This window comes from Melospiza melodia, chromosome 4, assembly GCF_035770615.1.
Source record: "Melospiza melodia melodia isolate bMelMel2 chromosome 4, bMelMel2.pri, whole genome shotgun sequence".
In the NCBI taxonomy this organism is placed as follows: Eukaryota; Metazoa; Chordata; class Aves; order Passeriformes; family Passerellidae; genus Melospiza; species Melospiza melodia.
In genome coordinates, this window is record NC_086197.1 from 607,134 (window position 1) to 624,340 (window position 17,207).

Consider the following 17,207-nt stretch of genomic DNA (forward strand, 5'->3'; position numbering starts at 1 on the left):
AGAACCTGGGCAGCCTTAAGAGAATTCATTCCACCCTTAGCAGTGGTTTAGTTCCCGTTTTTCCTAGGCTTCACTGAGCCCCAGCAGAGTTAAGTTGTTTAATTCAGTGTGTCTGTGCTGTGAGTGCTGTGTGAGAGGATTCCTAAGTGCTCCATTTACGGGGAATATTCACTGATTTCCCAGCAGACTGAGTGTCCTGGGAATGCAGAGCCCAGCCTGCACTGGGTGCTGGGGTGCTGGCATGTAGCAGGAAAACTGTATGAGTGGAATTGCATGATCAAACAGCTTGGGCAACAATTTAATATCCCAGAGTCCCAGAATCATGGGATGGGTTGCAGATCCTTAAAGATCCCTGATATCATTAAAACCAGGAAAATTTATCCCAAGTAAACTCTTCCATCTCTCATTTCTCCTCCAGGATTTATTTTTTAAATACACGTGGAATAACTTTTTGCATTTCCAAGTGGAGCTGTCCATAGCAGCCATCCTGTCGCACTCGGTGCACGAGGGGAAGCCCAGCCCGGGGGAGCCGGGCAGCAAAGAGGAGGCTGCGAGCGGGAGCGCGGCCCCGGAGCCCGCGGAGCCCCCACAGCCCCCACAGCCCCCACAGCCCCCTGCCAGAGGCACCGAGAACCTCATGGTCACCCACGTGAGAGCCGGGCTGGGGTCACCAGGGGTCTCTGGGATCAGACTGGGATCACCAGGGTGCCTGGGCTGGGGCTGGGGCTGGGGTCACCAGGGCGTCTCTGGGATGGGGCTGGGGTCACCAAGGTCCCTGGGCTGGGGTTGGGGTCACCAGGCATCTCTGTGGTGAGGCTGGGGTCACCAGGGATCCCTAGGATGAGGCTGGGGTCACCAGGGATCCCTAGGATGAGGCTGGGGTCACCACGGATCTCTGGGATGGGGCTGGGGTCACCAGGACATCTCTAGGGTGGGCTGTTCCAGAGCAGGCACTTGTCTCAGTGTAGATTTTTTTATTATTATTTATTTTTATATGTAATTTTTAGTGGGTTTTGTTATTATTTATTGCCTTTAAAAATTGTTTTTATTACTTATTATCAAATTTTCATGGGCTTTATTATTATCTATTTTAATGGGTTTTATTGTTATTTATTATCATTTGTAGTGGGTGTTATTGTTATTTTTTATCTATTTTCAGTGGGCTTTGTTATTACTTATTATCATTTGTAGTGGTTCTCATGGAGCTGTGGTTGCTTCTATGCCTTTATTTGTAGCATCCCATTAAAACTCCTCTCATTTAATGACCCTGTAAATCCTTTGATATTTATTAAAATTATCCCCATTTATTATTAAAATTCCATTTTTAAAAGTAAAAACTACTACAAATTTTGGACAAAAAACTGACCAAGACCATTCCAGCTGTCAGTGGCCAGGCCTCAGTGTGGGGGCTGGAAAATGGCAGCAGAGCTTTAATTGCTGCTGCTGGGAGGCTCAGGAGCAGCCTGGGGATGCTCCAGGTGTTGCTGCTGAGCTGGGATCCTCTGGGGAATAACCAGGAAGGAATTGGGCTCTTGGACAGGGGAAGGGCTGAGGTTGGAGCTCCTGAGGAGCAGCCAGGGAAGGAGCAGGAGGATCCACAGTTCTCCTTTGGAAAATCCTGACTATCCTCCCCTTTTCCCCACAGCTGTTCCAGAAGTGCTGCCTGGTGCAGAGGATATTGGACGCCTGGGAAGCCAATGACAAAATCCAGTAAGGAATTGCTGGCCTGGGGCTGCACATTCACTTTGGAATATTCTTGGAGAATTTCCATTTTAATGGTGTCGAGACAGACTTGGATTTTGGTTGGGATTTGGAACTGGGGTGGTTTGCATGCTGACATGCCAAATTCCCAAATTTTGGACAGGATTTGAAGGCATGGTGGGTTTTATGGATGTTTCCAACACCCCATCCCAAACATTCAGTCTTCTGCTTACCTGCTTTCTCAGGGAATCCCTTGGAATACTCACTTTTTAAACTTTTTTGTTTGTTTGTTTCAAATGTACAATTTTATTCTCCCGGAGTACAAAACTGTTGGAAGTTGGGGTGGCCAAGCATTTGTGGCCTGGATTTCCTATTTTAGCTTTAAAAACCCCTTGGATTTTGTGCTGATTGGGCTGATAAGAGCTAAATATTCTAAAAGAACTAAAACATTAAAGTGGAAATATTCCAGAGGCTTCAGTTTCCATGTCCAGCTCAGTGTTTGGTCTTCCCTCTCTATTTTGAGCTCCTGGTGGCTTCCAAGGCCTTTGGAGTCCCACTGGAATTGTTTAGGCCATAATTGGTGGATTGAGATCTGGATTACATTTTTTTGTTGTTGGTGTGGTTTGGGGTTTTGGGTTTTTGGTTCTTTTTACAGCCCCTTGTCCACATAAGGAATTTTACTGGGCATTTCCTTGCTCAGTTCTGTAGGACCAAAAATATCCCTGGGTGTTGCTTGGGAGTCTTCCTGATTAAACCAGAAAGGAGCCAGAGCTCATCCCTATTTCCTGCCAGAGTTCCAGTCACCACCACGCTGGAAAGAATCTGAATGGAAGGAAAAAAATAGGGATTTAAGCAGAGGAATCTCAGCTGGGGCTTTGGGAAGGTGGAGTTTCCAGGAAGGTCCTTGGCTGCTCTCAGTGGGCAGATGGAGACCAGCAGGGGCTGTCCCTGCATCCCTGGCAGTGCCCGGGGCCAGGCTGGACACTGGGGCTGGAGCAGCCTGGGACAGTGGGAGGTGTCCCTGCATGGCAGGGTGGCACTGGAAGGTCCCTTCCCACCCAAACCATTCCCTGCGCTGCTTTGGAGCACGGCTTCACTCTGCAGGAAGGGAAGCAGTGAGGAGCCAGAGCAGGGACTCAGGGCTGCTCGGGCTCTGTGTTGGGAACTGGTTTTAACCCAGGGGGAATCCCATGGTTGGATGGGAATGTCTTCTGTTCTGGAGGAGTCACTGCTGCAATCCCAGTCCCACCCTGGAGCTCTGCCAGTAGCTGTACATCCTTAACTTTAGGAGTTTTCTTCCCTGGGAATTACAGTCAGATTTATTTCTGCATCTTTTCCATGTTTAGCTCCTTGTTTAGAGCCCCTCCCATGTTACCTGATTGGGAGGAGGGATCCCAAAACAGGGCAAAATGAGGGAAGTTCCCTGTCCTAGGGGTGAGCTCACCCCATCCTGCCAGAGCAGGGCTGATCCCTGTGTGGGGCTGAAATTCTGTGACCACTGGGGCAAGAATGCTGTGGCTACTGGGGCAGGAATGCTGTGGCTACTGGGGCAGAAATGCTGTGGCTACTGGGGCAGGAATGCTGTGGCCATTGGGGCAGAAATGCTGTGGCCATTGTGGCTGGAATTCTGTGGACGTGTGGGCAGGAATGCTGTGGCTACTGGGGCGGGAATGCTGGGGCCATTCCCAGGGCTCTGTCCTGGCTCTGTGGTTATCCTGGCTCCATGGGCATCCCATCCCAGCTCCATGGGTGTCCTGGCTCCATGGGTATCCCGGCTCTGTGGATGTCCTGACTCTAAGGATATCCTGGTTCCGTGGGTATCCCAGTTCCGAGGGTGTCCTGGCTCCGTGGGTAGCGGCTGCTCTCTGTTCCAGGGCAGAGGGTGGCAGGAGGAGAGGGAACATGGGGCACCTGACCCGCATCGCCAACGCCGTGGTGCACAACATGGAGAAGGGGCCCATGCAGGCCCAGATCAGTGACTTCATCAAAGGTACCGCCTCCTTCTCCTTCTCCTTCTCCTTCTCCTTCTCCTTCTCCTTCTCCTTCTCCTTCTCCTTCTCCTTCTCCTTCTCCTTCTCCTTCTCCTTCTCCTTCTCCTTCTCCTTCTCCTTCTCCTTCTCCTTCTCCTTCTCCTTCTCCTTCTCCTTCTCCTTCTCCTTCTCCTTCTCCTTCTCCTTCTCCTTCTCCTTCTTCTCTTCCTTCACTTTTCACTGCTCTCCAGGGAAAAATAACTCTTGGGAACTCCTGGGAGGGCTCACTGCAGGTATTTCCTCAAGATTCTTTCCCATTGGAAAGTGTTCCCAGGGAAATCCCACAGTATTCTCATCATTTAAAGTATGGTGAGACCCCATTTGGCTCCTCCTGGTTTTCACACAGTGAGGTTAAGATTGGACAGTGGGAGGTGTCCCTGTCATGGCAGGGGTGGCACTGGATGGGCGTTGAGGTCCCTTCCCACCCAACCCATTCCATGATTCCATGGCTCTCTGAGGAAAGAGACACGAGGTTGTGTCCCCAGAGGCCCCAGATGTGCTCATCAGGGATATTCCCATTGCCAGGCTGTGTCCATCCTGCCCTCACTGGATCCACTTGAATAACTGGTTTTGTCAAATGGGCTTGGGTGGGAAGAAGGAAGATTTTCCATTTTCCACATTTTCCATCCCCTCTGCTCAGCCCCTGCCGGGCTAGGAAGGGGCACAGCTGGGCAGTGACAATCTGGGGACACAATCTTCTGCTTGTTTCTCCTTTTATTATTTCCCCATTTCCCTGCCTCAACCCTCAAGTTCTGCTCACCTTTGTGCTCCCAGTTGTGCTGGGCTGGGAGGGATGGGAGGGGAAGGTGCCCTCGGCCCTCAGGAGAAAAGGGAAGACCCGAGCACAGCTGGAGCCCTGCTCAGGGTTGTTCCCAGCAAGGTGAGAGAAGCTGTGAGCCCTTTGCCCAGGTGAGTCCCCAGGGAGTTCAGCTGGCTCAGAACTCCCATGGTTTCTGTGTCCCTTTTGTTCCAGAGTTGCCTGAGGACTGCAGGGGCAGGTGGGAGAGTTTTGTGGAGGAGACGCTGACGGAGACAAACCGGAGAAACACGGTGGATTTGGTGAGTTGGTCACTCCAGTGCCTGCTGGGCTTCTCCTAACAAGAAAGGGATATTCCTGGTTTTTCTCATTTTCCTTCTTTTGCTGAAGAGCTCTTCAAGGCAGAGTAGAAAGCATTTCCATAAACATGTTTCATAACAGTCCTTCAGCAGAGCTGATCTGTGGTGCTGAGCTGGTCCCTGGGATTCCTTGGGGCAGCTCCTGCCTGGGCAGGAGTTTGGGCTTTGGTGGAACTGAAACATTGGAGCTTTTCCAGCTTTCCCTGGTTCCCTGACTGGTTTGTGCTTTCCCAGGTGAGCACCCACCACCTGCACTCCTCCAGCGAGGATGAGGACATTGAAAATGCTTTTCCCAACGAGCTCACTCTCCAGCAGGTGGGTTGGGAGCATCTTCACTATTCCCAGGAAACTCACTGCTCCAGTTGCCTTTGGTCCATCCTGGTGTGGAGCAGCTTCCTGAACTCTGCTCCCAGTCTGTGTTCAGCTCCTTTGGGGTTTCCCAGAGCAGTTCCATGGCCTGGGATCCACCTGGGAGCAGGGCAGGAGGCATCAATCACGGTGGGAATCCCAGAGCTCTGTGTGACCCTGCGCTGGGAAGGGGTCAGAGTGAGGGTTTCACACCCTTCCCTGGGATTTTAGTGCTTTCCTGGAGGAGCTCCACTGACTGTTTCTGGAATGTCTCTGGACACCCTATTGATGGATTTTTTGGGATCCCTTCCCAGGCCTTCTCTGAGTACCAGATCCAGCAGATGACAGCCAATTTTGTGGATCAGTTTGGCTTCAATGATGAGGAGTTTGCAGACCAGGATGACAACATCAAGTGAGTCTGGGGGTGTTTGGTGGCAGCACCGAGTGAGTCTGGGGGTGATTGGCATTTCAGCCTCTTTGCATCCCATCCCCCCTCTGCTTCAGGTTTACAAATGAGCCTTGTTATCCCTCCTCAGGTTGTAAACAGCTCCTTGTTTTCCAGGAGCCCAGCCCGATCTCCAGAGCCAGGTGGAGAAGCAAGGAAAAGTATTCTTTCATTTCAAAGAGGGATATTTGAAATAAAGCAGGCAACTGTTGTCCAGCCCTGGTCTGGAATGAGTTTAAAGACAAAGCATGAGAGCAAACTCCGGGCAGTTAAACAGATCTTTACCAAGGAATTAAATCCTTATTGGAAGGAGGAGTGAAAAGACAGTGCTCTGATGGAATCCATGGAAAATGCAGCCATTTTCCCTCTCCTGAGGAAGGGAGCAGGGATGATCAGGAGCAGTGGCATTTCAGGGAGACAGGGAAGGGGATTCAGTGTTACACAACTTGCTGAATCCAGAGCTCAGAATTTGCTGCTTTTACAGAATTCCTTTAATCCCATTAAAGCTGCAGCTCATCCTCTCACCCTTAGAAATGTACCTGGCACTGGGATTATCCCAGTGGCCATAACAGTCCTGAAATTGGGGCCAATTATGGACAGAACAGTGCTCCAGGGGATCCCAATGCTCCTGGGTTTGTCTGCATCCCGGGAATTCCTTGGGGTCCAAGGCAGCACCTCTGCCCTTCCCATCAAGGGTTTTTCCTGAGCCTCAGAGATGTCAGAAACTTGATGAGGCCAAAAAGTTCTAGAATAGAATCAGAGTTGAAATGAACAGAAATTATTCTGTTCTACACATAATTTTTTTTTAAAATAAAATAAAATAAAGACTTTTCACTGCTGGCAAATACAGCCCCATGTGAGTGAGGGGCAGGGAGGAGTTAAATCCCTGTGGAGCTGCCCCAGGGGCCTCGTGCCAGGTGTAAAATGAACACGAAACTGGAAGAAGTCTGCGTGGCATGTTGTAGCTCTGTTTGTGATTGGAAAAGGAGAATGTCCTGCAAAACCGGGAATATTGTGGGAGTGGTGCTCCCTGCCAGCTGTTTCCAGGTGGTGGACACTGGGCTAGAAGTGAATTGGAATATTTAAGGACTATTAGTCATGTGTCAATGTCCCTAGAGCTGCAGGGGTATTGAACAGGAGAGTCTTTCTAAGAAAATGACACTGGAAAAGCTACAGATCCATGAGTGGGGAGTGAATGCTTCCTGAATCCAAACTCTGGGAATTGGGAATTTCTGGGCCTGCAGCACCCTCTGCTGTTCCCACCAGGGGCTCCCCTGCCTTGGACTGGGAATTGGGTCATCGGGGATATTCACATCCTGGGATATTCACAGAGCAGCACACCTTGGGCTTTCAGACTGAGATTCACAGAACCCCAGGATCCCTGAGGCTGGAAAAGCCCATCCAGTCCCAGCTGTGCCCAATGGCCACCTTGTCCCCAGCCCAGAGCCCTGAGTGCCACCTCCAGGAATTCCTTGGACACCTCCAGAGATGGAGACTCCAAATTTCCCCTGCTGAGGCCTGACCCCCTTTCCGTGGGGAAATACCTGCTGGTGCCCACCCTGAGCTCCCCTGTCCCAGCCCGAGGCCGTTCCTTCTGCTCCCCTCCCTGTTCCCTGGAGCACAGCCCGACCCCCCCAGCTGCCCCCCAGGAATGCCCTCCAGTGCCCCCCTGCCATGGGCAGGGAATGTTCTAGGCTGGAATAACCCTTCCCTCGGTGGGCAGGAGTGGCTGTGCAGCGACCCCAGCCCAGGAGTGGCTCTGGCCCTGCTGCTGTCCCTGTGGGCAGCACGGGCTCCGGGGAGCCACCCCTGAGGCTCTTCCCTCCCTCCTCCCTCCCAGCGCTCCCTTCGACCGCATCGCCGAGATCAACTTCAACATCGACGCTGACGACGACAGCGTGAGTGGGCTCTGGGCTGGGGCTGGGCCCAGGGGGCTGCTGGAAGGGTGCTGCTGGCAGGCTGAGAGAGCAGAGCTTTGGGGCTTTGGGCAGTGCAGAGGGGCCTGAGAGAGCCGGGCACTGCTGGCCCCTCAGGGCTTCCTGCCAGGAGATGTTCCTTCCCTCTGAGCACTGAGGGAATCTTCCTCCCTCCCTGCAGTGCTTGTTCTTGGAATAACGGAATCCTGGGATGGGTTGGGTGGGAGAGGACCCCAAGGCCCCTGCAGTGCCACCCCTGCCATGCAGGGACACCTCCCACTGTGCCAGGCTGCTCCAGCCCCAGTGCCCAGCCTGGCCCTGGGCACTGCCAGGGATCAGGGGCAGCCCCAGCTGCTCTGGCAATGCCAGCCCAGGCAGGAATTCCTCATTGCCAAGATGCCATCCATGGCTGCCCTCTGGCAGTGGGAGCCATTCCCTGGGTGCTGTCCCTGCAGGCCTTGTCCCCAGTCCCTCTGCAGCTCTGCTGGAGCCCCTGCAGGCCCTGCCAGGGGCTCTGAGATATCTCTGTATTCGTCTCCTGTGCAGGTGAACACCCCCAGCTCTCCCAGCTTTAGATCATCTTCCAGACACAGATTAGGGAAGCATAGGCAGAGAAGGATTTCTCATGGATCTAAACATTGCCAGGTTGTTCCTGGCCTTTCCTGCTTTATTGCCCCAAAGCAAAGCAGCAGCTGGACTGTGGTGGTCCCAGGTGGTCCCAGGTGATCCCAGTTCCTGAGCAAAGCTGGATTTGGTCAGCCCTGAGACTTGGGCTTAAAGCAGTGTCTCCAGAGAGCGTGTGGCATGTGGTTTCCCTTTGGTCCTGCAGCCCAACGCCTCCCTGTTCGAGGCCTGCTGCAACGAGCGCATCCAGCAGTTCGACGACAACGAGGAGGAGGAGGATATCTGGGAGGAGAAGGACATCTCCTACGCCACCCAGGTCAAGTCCAGGACACGGTAAGGTGAAAGCAGAACTCTGGTTTTCCCCTTGCTGCTGGGAATCTGCACATTTCAGTCCAGGCCAGGAGGAATTCCTTGGGTTTTGTGTCATTTTGGGGCTGTGAGGTTTTGTCTGACACAACCCTGAGCACTTTCCCTGCCACTTGTGCTGGGGGTTCTCCTGAACTGAAGACAGATCCAGTTCAAAGGAATTCATTAACAATGGGGACACCTAATGAGTGAGTCTTCCATCAAACACATTAAAAACCCCCACCCTTAGTGTGAAACACTCGGAATTTGCTCCTTCTCTCATCCTTGGAGAGGAGGAGGAGGAGGAGGTGAGACTGAGGGGAGTGGGCAGAACATTCTTTCTCAGAACATTCAAATCAGAAAAGTGAGAACAAGAGGCCTCCCAGGGGCATCTCGGGCTTTGAAATAATTTTTCATCCCTTTGACAGAGCCACTCATTAAAATAAAGTTATTTCCATAATTCCCAATCTGCAATTTGATCAAAGGAAACAGAGAAAACATCCAAGACTTCCCTGTGTCCTTGCCAAGCATCAACAGCCTCAGGTCCTGCCTGGGCATGGGGTGGGCTCCACACCAGTGTCTGTCCCCCCTGAGCACTGGTTTGTGTGGTGTCCCCAGCCCTGGCTCTGTCCTGCACCTCCAGGGAATGCTGGCAGCAAAGCCCTCAGGAATCTGAGGGAATCTCTCTGTGCACCCAGGAGTGCCCTGAGTCGTTGGGGGAAATATTTTGGAGGAAACAACCCTGGCAAAGGCTCTGGGCTGTTTCCCCAGGGACAGGGAGGAGGAGCTGCGGGATCCAGGCGTGGCTCATTCCCAGTTCCCATTCAGGTTTGGAGCCTCACAGACGTCAGAGAGCTCCAAGAGTGACCTGGAGAACGGGGACCACGACGGCAGCGTGGATTCGGAGGAGGAGGAGGAGCGGCCACCACCCCCCTCCCCACACAAGGGCAGCACCCCAGAGCAGAAGGACTCAGACTCCTGCCAAGGTACCGGGCTTGGGAGCACGTCCCTGGGGCTGCAGGGGTCACAGCAGCACTCACACACTGCCAGCTCCCCTGGCCAGGGGAAACCAGAGTGTCAGGGCTCACCTTGTGTCTCTGGAGTCCCTGGAGCTGCAGCCCTGCCCCAGAACAGCCCTTGTGTCAGGCAGCCCCACAGGGAGAATCCCAGGGAAAGGGTCCCTGCCCATGGCAGGGCTTGGAATGAGAGGAGCTGTAAGGTCCCCTCACACCCAAGCCGTTCCATGGTTCTGTGGCTCCCTGAATCCCAGCTCCTTCAGTGCAAATCCCAATCAAAGCAGCAGTGCAGGGATGTCACCTGAACTCCTCCCTGCCTGTTCTTCTGTGCTGCTTTTCCAGCTGTGCTCTGCCTGTGGCAGTCCCATCCCTACAGTAACTGGAGCAGGAGTGCAGAGGGACTGGCTTTTCCTGGAATCCCAGGAATGGGTTGGCTGGGAAGGGACCCCAGAGCCCCTCCAGTGCCCCCCCTGCCATGGCAGGGACACCTCCCACTGTCCCAGGCTGCTCCAGCCCCAGTGTCCAGCCTGGCCCTGGGCACTGCCAGGGATGCAGGGGCAGCCCCAGCTGCTCTGGCAATGCCAGCCCAGCCCCTGCCCACTCTCCCAGACAGGAATTCCTTCCTAAGATCCCATCTACACCTGGGGCTCAAGCCATTCCCTGTGTCCTGTCCCTCCAGGCCCCTGTACATTGTCATTTTTCATCTTGTCTGCTCCCTTCAGGGGTTTTCACAACTCTGTGTAAATGACACCGTGGGAATGCTGGACAGACATGGTGCTGTCAGCAGAACAATTCCAAGGGACAAAGTACTTTCCCAACCATCCATTTTCCCGTGCTTTTTGAATTCTATACAGTTTTTTTCTCTGGGTGCTGCCTTTGTGTTGTCACTGTGAGCACCAGGCAGGGTTATCTCAGGTTCCTGCTCTCTACACCCCTTTGGAAATGTCAGATAATTACAGTCCATTGGGAAGGACCAGTATGAACCTCCCAGTCCCAGTGGGCTCTCTGTGTGGCAGCCCAGTCACCCTCTGGAGACTCAGATGGAATTTGGGATCAGTTTTGGGGATGCAGCCCTGGGGGGGGCTCTCCTGCCTGGTTCAGTTCCTGCAGAGCTCTGCAGTCGTCCCTCTTCCCTGGGAAAAGCTAAGGAAAAATGCTGTTCCAAAGGTGGGATTTTTAGGACTGGAAATAGGAAGTGGGACAAGAAGTGGAAGGAGGTTCTGGAGGAGGAATTGTCCAAGACTGTGAAAAAAGCAATGGGTGATTTTTAGGATCTTAAATATTGGAATCCATTGATCAGTTCTTTACCTGAAACCCAACCATTGGAGATGGAGATGGCAGCTTTTGGCAGGGAACTGAGGGACTTGGACCTGGGAATCACTGGCTTGGGAGATGAAGCCACCTGTGGTGTCATTTGTCTCCACGGATGCCTCTCAGGGATAAACACCTGCAGAGGGATTTCTGTGGGACACAGGCGGGTGTGGAAGGGGGGCCCTGGGATGGGTCACTGTGTCCCTGGGATCCCGGGGATGTTCCTGGGATGGGTTACTATGTCCCTGGGATCCCTAGGGTGCAGTTGAGATGTCCCTGGGATTCCCCTGGAATCCCAGGGGTGTTCCTCAGCTGGGTTGTTGTGTCCCTGGGACGTCCCTGGGATCCCTGGGATGGATTTCTGTGTCCTTGGGATCCCTAGGATGTCCCTGGGCTGGGTTGCCATGTCTCTGGGATGTCCCTGGGATCCCTGGCATGTTCCTGGGATGGGTTGCTGTGTCCCTGGGATCCCTGGGATGTCCCTGGGATGGATTTCTGTGTCCTTGGGATCCCTAGGATGTCCCTGGGCTGGGTTGCCGTGTCTCTGGGATGTCCCTGGGATCCCTGGCATGTTCCTGGGTGGGTTGCCATGTCTCTGGGATGTCCTTGGGATCCCTGGCATGTCCCTGGGCTGGGTTGCTGTGTCTCTGGGATGTCCTTGGGATCCCTGGCATGTTCCTGGGTGGGTTGCCATGTCTCTGGGATGTCCCTGGGATCCCTGGGATGTTCCTGGGATGGGTTGCTGTGTCCTTGGGATCCCTAGGATGTCCCTGGGCTGGGTTGCCGTGTCTCTGGGATGTCCCTGGGATCCCTGGCATGTTCCTGGGTGGGTTGCCATGTCTCTGGGATGTCCCTGGGATCCCTGGCATGTTCCTGGGTGGGTTGCTGTGTCTCTGGGATGTCCCTGGGATCCCTGGCATGTCCCTGGGGTCCCTGCTGTGTCCCTGGGGTGCTGCTGGCGGGCTGAGGCTGGGCTGGCCCCCAGGCTGTGGTGTCTGTCCCTAGGGGCCGGCTGGACGGCCGTGTTCGAGCCCGCGGGCCCCACGCCGCCCGTGGCCATGGACGTGGGCTCCAGCGTGTGGGACTCGGCCGCCCCGCAGAGCAGCGCCCCGGAGGAGAAGGGCTGGGCCAAGTTCACAGACTTCCAGCCTTTCTGCTGGTAAGAGCCACGGAATTCCAGCTCCCCTGGGGCTTGGGAATGGGGGAGTATCTGGGATATGTTTTGATGGAGTGCCTGGCTGTAATCCTTTCTTCTTCCCCTTCCCATCGCTTCCCTTTTATTGTGTAATGCTGTCTGATGATCCTGGAGCAGGCCTCCTTTGTGCTTCCTGCTGCTTCCCAGTGCTCCTGACTGGGGGGGACACAGCCCCGCTTTCTGTGTCCTCACTGGGGTAGAGAGCCAGGAAATAAGGTTTAGAGAAATTCACAACAGTGATGGGCCGGTGGCTGCTCCTGGGGCTGTTGGGAGGCTCTGGGGTGATCCTGGCTCCGTGCTCAGGGCTCTTCCCTCCCCAGCTCCGAGTCCGGCCCTCGCTGCAGCTCCCCCGTGGGCACCGAGAGCGGCGGCACCGACGGGACCCCGGCGCAGGGCCAGGACAAGAACTGTGAGTGACACTGGGCCACACGGGGTGCTCTCAGCCCCTGGGAACCCTGCATGGAGCCCCTGGGGCAGGAGAGACCTCCCTGTAGGGCCCCTGCCCTGAGCATTCCTGTGGGATCAGTGAAGGAAACAAAGGCAGAGATCCCCAGGGTTTGTTGGGACAGTGTCAGCAGGGAAGGGATGGAACTGCAGTGGGTTGGAGCTGATATCACAGGCACACTTCATTTATCCCTGGTGGTGTCCCAGGCCAGGCTGCATGGGGCTGGGAGCACTCTGGGACAGTGGAAGGTGTCCCCGCCCATGGTGGCACTGGGTGGGCTTTGAGATCCTTCCCACCCACCCCATCCCACGATTCCCAGGCCATCTGCAGTGGCTGCAGGCCCTGTTTGACCCCTCGGGCCGGTCCAGGGAGCTTTCCCGAGGTTCCAGTGTGGGCTGTTCCTCCCCCAGCCAGCACTGCTGCCTCTCCCTGTGTGTGGAACGCGTGTGGGACACGGAAGGCACCGCTGGTGGCCTTGGACAGCAGCTCCTCGGGCAGCTCCGAGAGCGACGACGACGACGACGACAAGGCCAAGGCTGGCACGGAATCCACGGCCACGGCACAGGAGGCCAGCAAGGACAGGGCAGCTCCCTCCAGGTGGGAAGGGATCTGCGTGGGCTGGGATGGCCCCTGGGCTGGGATGGCCCCACGTGGTTACTGTCCTTTCTCCTGTGGCCTCCATGTCCTGGTATCCCCTGGGAGCACAGGGGGGCTGAGGGACATATTTAGCACAGGGTTACTCCAAGGAAGGGTTGGGGCTCCTTTGGGCCACTCCAGTGCCACAGGAGCATCTCTGTCCCTGTCCTTTGGGCACTCCAGTGTCATGGGAGTGTCTCTGTCCCTGTCCTTTGGGCACTCCAGTGCCACAGGAGCATCTCTGTCCCTGTCCTTTGGGCACTCCAGTGTCACAGGAGCATCTCTGTCCCCATCCTTTGGGCACTCCAGTGTCACAGGAGCATCTCTGTCCGTGATCTGGGATCAGACTCAGGGCAGGATCTGGGTGAGATCACTCAGAAAAGCAGAGTAAAGGCTCCCATGGGATCCTCCTGCAGCCATGGGGGTAAGGTTTAACCCACTCGGGTTCTCATTTTCCCCTCAGTGTCAAAGGCATTCAGTGATAAAAGCACCAGGAAAGGCTGGAGCAGATCCAGGGGTTGGGCAGGTTTGTAGGAATTGGATCTTCAATCCAGCCTGCTCCAGTCACAGGGGATGAGCTGCTGCCCAGCCCAGTCAGCATCTGCTGCATCCACAGAGATTTTACTCAGCTCCAAGATTCTGAGGTTTTTCCTCATACTCTTCCATGGATTTCCTCGTGTTTTTTACCTGAGTTCCTGGGTTTGTGCACCTGACTCAGGATCAGGAGTTTCCTTCGGCGATGCTTGGTGACAGTTTGGGGTCATCCCTGGGTGTGCACTGCCAGCAGCAGCTCCTGAGGGCCTGGGGGCTGGGAAACCACTGGGATTGCAGAATTCCCTGGAATTAGGGCAGGAGTTATCCCAGGGTCTGTTAGGTTGGAAGCAGCTCATTCTGAAAAATGCATTAATTCTGATGATTGCATTAATTCTGATAAATACAGTTCATTTTGATAAATGCATTAGTTCTGATAAATGCATTAATTTAGATAAATGGATTCATTTTGATAAACACAGTTAATTTTGATACATTTCAGTTTGATAAATGCATTAGTTCCAAGAAATGCATTAATTCTGATAAATGCACTCTGTGCCTGGGAGTGGCCTGGCTGTGGCTTGGTGGGGAGCAGAGGGTGAGGGAAGGCACAGCAGTTCCAGCTGTGCTGAAACAGCCTCTCCTTGTCTGGGGTTGTGTGGAGTTGGATCCATTGGATCTGATCCAAGCTGTGCTCCAGGTGCCTTTCCTGCCCTGGCCCATGGTGTGGGCACAGCAGGACCTTGCCTGGGGCTGGCTGGGTTCCCAGTAGGATCAGGGAATGTCCTGAACTGGACTCACAGGGTCGTTGGTGCAGCTGCCCAGGACAGCCCAGCAATCCCAGTGTTGTCCAGGCATTCCTGGGGCTCTGGAGCTGTGCCCATTCCCTGGGGAGCTGTTCCAGTGCCCAGCACCCTCTGGAGGAAGAGCCTTTCCTGATTTCCCACCTAACCCTCCCTGACCCAGCTCCAGCTCTTCCTGTTCCTGTGTCCATCCTCTTCCCTGCTTTCCTGGCAGGAGGGAAGTGTTTGTTCCTGGTTTGGCACATTGGGAATGTTTTCCTCTCCAGACAAGTGTCTGTAGCACATTCCATAGGGATAAAGCTTCCCTAAGCTGCCTGCCTTTGCCTGCCTGCTGATTCCATTGTGGCAGAGAGCACCCAGGGCCTCCCTGACACCTTGTGGCTCTCCACAGCTGTGTCCATGGCCAGAGATCCCAGGGGAAGCTGTGGGAGGACAGGGGCAGTGCCACAGCTGGGACTGGAGCTGCTCCAGGCCTGGACTCCCAGAGGGAATCACCACCCAGAGCCCTCCCAGTGTCCTCAGCTCTCCCAGACCACTCTGCCTGCAGTGGGAATATCCATTTCTTACCACGTTCCTTAATGATTCCAGGGAAATCGGGAACATTTTGGAGTCACTCTGTGGCTTGTGACTCTCTCCAAGCACTTCCCCAAAACCTGCACCACACCCCATTCCTATTGCTGTAGGAGCAGTTTTTCCATCCCCTTGTGCCCCTTGAATAACTGGAATCCACACAGGGATCTCTCATTCTCCTTGGAGCTGCTCAGGGACTGAGGGTTTTCCTTCCCCTTGTCCCTGGAATCCACGTTGGAGGTCTTTTATCCTTGGAGCTGCCCAGGGCCTCTGTGGATTCCATGGAGAACCAGATGTTGCAGCCCAGAAAATCCTCCAGATGTTCCACCCTCTGTGAGCCCCATCCCAGCTCCCAGGGGGATCCTTAGGGAGATGCGGCTCAGGAATTGCTCTCAGCTTCCCAGTTTGGATAGTTTGGATCCTGCTGCCCAGGAAGGTTTGGGGTCCCACCCCTGGGGGACCAGGGGACAACAGGACATCCCACACAAACTCCTTGTTTGGGTTGTGTCACCCCTGAGTGACATGGGGTGTGTGTCGAGCTGGGATTTTCCAGGAGCCCAGGGAAGGCAGAGAAATTCCCAAGCCCCCACAGGTGCTCAGGTAACTCTGGAATCCTCCTGCCCTGGAAAATTCAGGGATTGGGCTTCAGAAGTTTCTCTCTGAGCCATGGAAATGTCGAGCTCCAGTTTTTTGTGTGGGAAGAGGTTTTTTCCAGCGACATTCCTGGGAACACAGCTCCATCCCTGTGTCTCTCCAAGGTGTATTTTGGGTACTTCTGAGGAGCTTGTGAGCCTGGAGAAAAGGGAATGTTTGGATCTCATTATTCCTCATTTTAATGTCTTTTTTTTCAAGATAAGTGCTCCAGAAATAGAACCCCAGTCTCCAATCTCCATCACATGTCCAATTATCCAGCTGGGATTATTTTATTCCATAAACTCCCCCGGAGATGGTGACAGGATTCAGCTCAGCCCTCTCCAGCTTTTCTCCCTTTTGTGGAGATTTGCTCTGGGAGAGAGGGAAAAAGAATTGTTCTGGATGGAAACTGGGAAGAAAACATTCCTGGGGCAGCTCATCCTCTGCCTTGGAAGCCAAAAATGGGGTGTGCACAAAAATCCCTTCTCCAGCTGCAAATCTGAGTGGGTTTATTCCAAACAAGAGATTGGGAGGGTTTGTTCCTGCAGTTCTCCTTTCCCAGGATTTGAGCTTTGGTTGTTGGTGCCTCTCTGGGGACATTGTCCCTCAGGTGGCACCTCCATGGTCCCTGGAGCGCCTTCAACATGTTTGGATTCTGGACATCCAGTCCCTGGGGGGTTTCCTCCATGGGATTTTAGGATCTGCCCCTAAACCCAGGATTTTCTGGGTGTTCCAGAAGCCTGAGGAGCCCCTTGGGCAGAGCCTGTGGAGCAGAGCAGTGTCTGTGCCCATGCCCAGCAGAGCAGGCTGTGCCATCCCAGCAGTGGCAGTGGGAATGGTGCTTTGGGAGCTCTCAGACTGCATTTGCAGCAGGAGTTGGGAATGCCTCCCTCGAGGAGCTGTTCTGCTGTGTCCTGTTGGGTTTGGGGCCCGGAGCCTCCAGGATGTGCCTGATTTGAGTCCCAGCTTGTTGCCAGTTCTCACTCCCGATGGGATCTTTAGGCCTGTGTGAGGAGAGCAGAAGGGATTTTGTTTTGCCCATTGGAATCTGAGCCCCATTCCAGCGTGAGTCTGCTTTTGCCCTGGGCTGAGCTGCACTGACGTGTCCCTGTGCTGTCCCACAGTGGCTCTGACGGAAAGGCTCCGGAGACGCTTCCCGCGGGCGACTCCAGTGCCCCCCGTGCCCGGAACAGCGCGGCCACGCACACGGACGGGCACCAGAGAGTGGCCACTGCAGTCACAACTGCCACAGAAACGGCCACGAGAGACAGGTGAGCGCAGAATCCTGGCATGGCTGGCTGGGAAGGGACCCCAGAGCCCCTCCAGTGCCACCCCTGCCATGGCAGGGACACCTCCCACTGTCCCAGGCTGCTCCAGCCCCAGTGCCCAGCCTGGCCCTGGGCACTGCAGGGATCAGGGGCAGCCCCAGCTGCTCTGGCAATGCCAGCCCAGGCAGGAATTCCTCATTGCCAAGATGCCACCCATGGCTGCCCTCTGGCAGGCCCTGCCAGGGGCTCTCAGCTCTCCCTGGCTGAACATTCC

The 17,207-nt window shown here is 54.6% G+C and overlaps 1 protein-coding gene across 3 annotated transcripts in view; it reads left to right on the plus strand.

The window, feature by feature from the left end:
• Positions 1-17,207, plus strand: part of PPP6R2 (protein phosphatase 6 regulatory subunit 2) — a 57,181-nt gene that overhangs the window by 39,111 nt on the left and 863 nt on the right. For all 3 annotated transcript variants that reach the window (XM_063153585.1, XM_063153584.1, XM_063153586.1), the window contains 13 exons: positions 419-649; positions 1,646-1,710; positions 3,576-3,691; positions 4,705-4,790; positions 5,082-5,162; positions 5,510-5,607; positions 7,481-7,538; positions 8,386-8,513; positions 9,354-9,511; positions 11,858-12,011; positions 12,368-12,456; positions 12,903-13,089; positions 16,790-16,936. In XM_063153585.1, the coding sequence (XP_063009655.1) occupies positions 419-649; positions 1,646-1,710; positions 3,576-3,691; positions 4,705-4,790; positions 5,082-5,162; positions 5,510-5,607; positions 7,481-7,538; positions 8,386-8,513; positions 9,354-9,511; positions 11,858-12,011; positions 12,368-12,456; positions 12,903-13,089; positions 16,790-16,936 (1,598 nt within the window). The remainder of the gene's footprint in view (positions 1-418; positions 650-1,645; positions 1,711-3,575; positions 3,692-4,704; positions 4,791-5,081; positions 5,163-5,509; positions 5,608-7,480; positions 7,539-8,385; positions 8,514-9,353; positions 9,512-11,857; positions 12,012-12,367; positions 12,457-12,902; positions 13,090-16,789; positions 16,937-17,207) is intronic.